At 37.5% G+C, this 2,971-nt stretch overlaps 1 protein-coding gene across 1 annotated transcript; it reads right to left on the reverse strand.

Annotated features, from left to right (window-relative positions):
• Positions 1–1,638: 1,638 nt before the first annotated feature.
• Positions 1,639–1,926, reverse strand: LOC307056936 (small membrane A-kinase anchor protein; the record flags this gene model as incomplete). The annotated part of the gene is made up of 1 exon (XM_079709930.1): positions 1,639–1,926. One exon carries the CDS (start codon positions 1,924–1,926, stop codon positions 1,639–1,641), a length of 288 nt encoding a protein of 95 aa, XP_079566056.1.
• Positions 1,927–2,971: the final 1,045 nt, after the last annotated feature.

The raw sequence follows: 2,971 nt of genomic DNA on the forward strand, positions 1-2,971 counted from the left end.
AGTACAAACCCTGGGATTAGGTGAAAGTTAAATGACCAGTTGTCCAAAGGCAACTGAAAAATGGCACACCACTCACTTCAAAAGAATTTTCTTTGCCAATTTACCTTGGAGAATTCAGTCTATTTGATTGTGGGTTTCAGAGTATAACTGCTAAAATCAGAGGTAGCAATTCTGCCTGCTTATAAGGTCATACACATTTATGTCATTAGAGGTCACAAGCCTTTTTCTGCCTTTCTTTAGATTTCAATGACAAGGGTCTGTTGTATTTTAATAAAAGGATCTAATTGCACAGGCTTAAATAATTCCTATTCCAGTTAAACTCAATGTGTGGCAAATCTTGATGAAAAGATACTTCTAAAGACTCAGTCTCAATTTTCTTGCAAGTTACATCTTCTAGTATCTTCTTCCCCCTTTCTTGATTTTTCTGTTACCATTGATCTTAAACAGTAATTAAAAAAAAAAAAAGCCTTCCCAAAAAAGTAGCCAAATTTATGAAAATAGTATAGTATATGGCTGTAAATGCCCCATGGGCTTTGTTACCATTAAAAATATCCATGAGTATTCCACTTGGAAGAGTATTTGATCTTTTGTAATAACTATAAATTCTCATGCATAATCTGGTCCCATAGTAATCTGAATGGTGATTGCCCATGTACCAGCCCCTTGCATCTGTGAGACAGTAAAGCTTAACATACACACAGCACTGAGACCAGGTTCTTCTTTCCACCTTGCCAGCTAGGGCTTCTGTTACTTTACAGTTTTCTGGATTGCTGTTTATAAAAGCTACCCCTGCTTGTTTTCTTATATAGTAATATCACTGGGCTACCTAATTCAATGCAATAAACATTGTCATGACTTTTGTAAATTGTATATTGTTAAGATGCTTATATGCAAAGTCTGAGTCATCCAGTAACAGGTGTGATTAGTTAGGGCCCTGAGGTTCAAGGTGATTGATAGTTATGCTTTTCATCTACAAAAGTAAATATCTTATTAAGGACATGGTTCATGGTGGACCTCTTCTACATGGGTTGCTTTCTAATGCTTGGTCATTTGTGTTAAGAAGGGGAGGGATCCTTGACTCAAAAGATTTTGGCAAACAAGACCCACTGTTAACAGCTATGGCTTGAGTGCCCAGGCAATTCCCTTGCCCAGGCATTTCAAGAAAATCCTTTTCATATCTTGTTTTTTTGTATAAATTGACAAATAGTTATTTTAAAGGAATGCCTTTAAAATGACCATTTTGAAAACAGGGGTTTTAAATAAATTTAAATTCTTAAAGAATTTTTTTTTAATTTTAAAGAATTTTAAAAATTCTTATTTCTTTGGTGATGGCATTGTTGCCTCTGGAAGTGGTGTGACACAGCTGATTACTGTGGCACCAGAGGACTTACATTTAACCCTTTAATGACTAAAATCCAAGACCAAGCAGATAGAAATTGCTGTTAATGTAGAACTGCTTAAAACACTTCATTTAGGTATCCTTAGACTCTTGATGGCTACCGAAATATTTTTCTTTACACCCAGATGAAGTTATTTGTATTTATTCACACCAGTTTTTGCTGCTGTTTCATGTATTTAAACTAGCACCAACCAACTTTATCCACAGTTTGCTAAAGTGTCATCATCCTACACACAGCATCAAGGCCCCTCACTCTCAATATATGGGATGTCATAGTACTTGAGGTGGTTGCCAGCCCACTGCTGCAAGGCATCACTCAAGATCTCCTGGGACAGGCGGTGTGCAAATTCAAAGACCACAATTTCAGGCCCTAGGGGTTCCTTCACTTCCTCTTTGATGTTAACTAGAGAAGGCATCCTGAGTAGAAATCTCTCTTCAGGCGTAAAGTTTTCTTCACTCTCATGCTTCTTCTCACTCTCGAGTGTGGTGGGAAGTGGGAAAGTTTGCTTTGATTTCATGCAGCCCATGTTATGAAGAGCTTTGACTGAGTGAAGGAAAGCAGTAGCAAAGACTACTTCAACAGCATCTTTGGAAAACACCAAGCTTTGTCCACTTGATATTGAGCAGTGCTTTTCCTCTCCAGGCTACTTCAGAAATCAATGTTCCCTTTCACCAGTCTTCACATATAGTGTTTATCTGTCAAGAGAAGGGAAGTTTCATTTTGAAGTCACAGAATGCAAACTACTGTACAATTAGGTAGCAAGTAGAAACAAATCTTTACCACTTTCATCACTTGGAGGAAATGTAAGGTAACAACAGCTTTATCTTAATGGAAAGAAAAGATAATCATTCAAAAGTGGCATTTAGAAATAGGAAAATGTCTTTTCAAGATCAGGCAAATTTTATAAAACTGACAACAAACTTTTGCTACCTTTGATTTATTTATGTACACCAGGGCTCAGCAAACTATAGCCTTCGGGCCAAATTCTAGCTGCCTGTTTTTTCAAATATAGTTTATTTGAACATAGGCGTGCTCATTTGTTATGTATTGTCTATGGCTACTTTCATGCTTTATTGGCAGAGTTTAGTTGTGACACAGACTGTGTGGTTTGCAAGCCTAAAATATTTACTCTGGCCCTTTGGAGTAAATATCTTCTGACTGACTGACTCTGATCTATACTGTTGAGGGAAACAAGCATATCAAAATGTGCTCCTGCCTCAAACATCATGAGCCTGCACATCTTGGGCTGTGTCAGACTTTGTTGCTTGGTCACACGTTTACAACTCAAAGAGTAGGACAGAATGACGGTCTTTCTTTATATTAGGGCCAACTCTAAACAACACAAGTTAGACATGGCAAAGCCACCTATTTTTCCTTCTGAATTAGATATTATGAAATTATGAAGCAAGGACAAGATGGTGGAGTAGAACGACGTGAGCTCACCTCATCTCACAAGAACAAACACCAAAATCACAATTGCTGGATGACCATCAACAGAAAAACACTGGAAGCTACCAAAAAAGATATCCTACACACAAAAACGAAGAAGCCACAACGAGATGGTAGGAAGG

The sequence above is a fragment of the Hyperoodon ampullatus genome, assembly GCF_949752795.1.
Source record: "Hyperoodon ampullatus genome assembly, chromosome: 8".
Classification (NCBI taxonomy): domain Eukaryota; kingdom Metazoa; phylum Chordata; class Mammalia; order Artiodactyla; family Ziphiidae; genus Hyperoodon; species Hyperoodon ampullatus.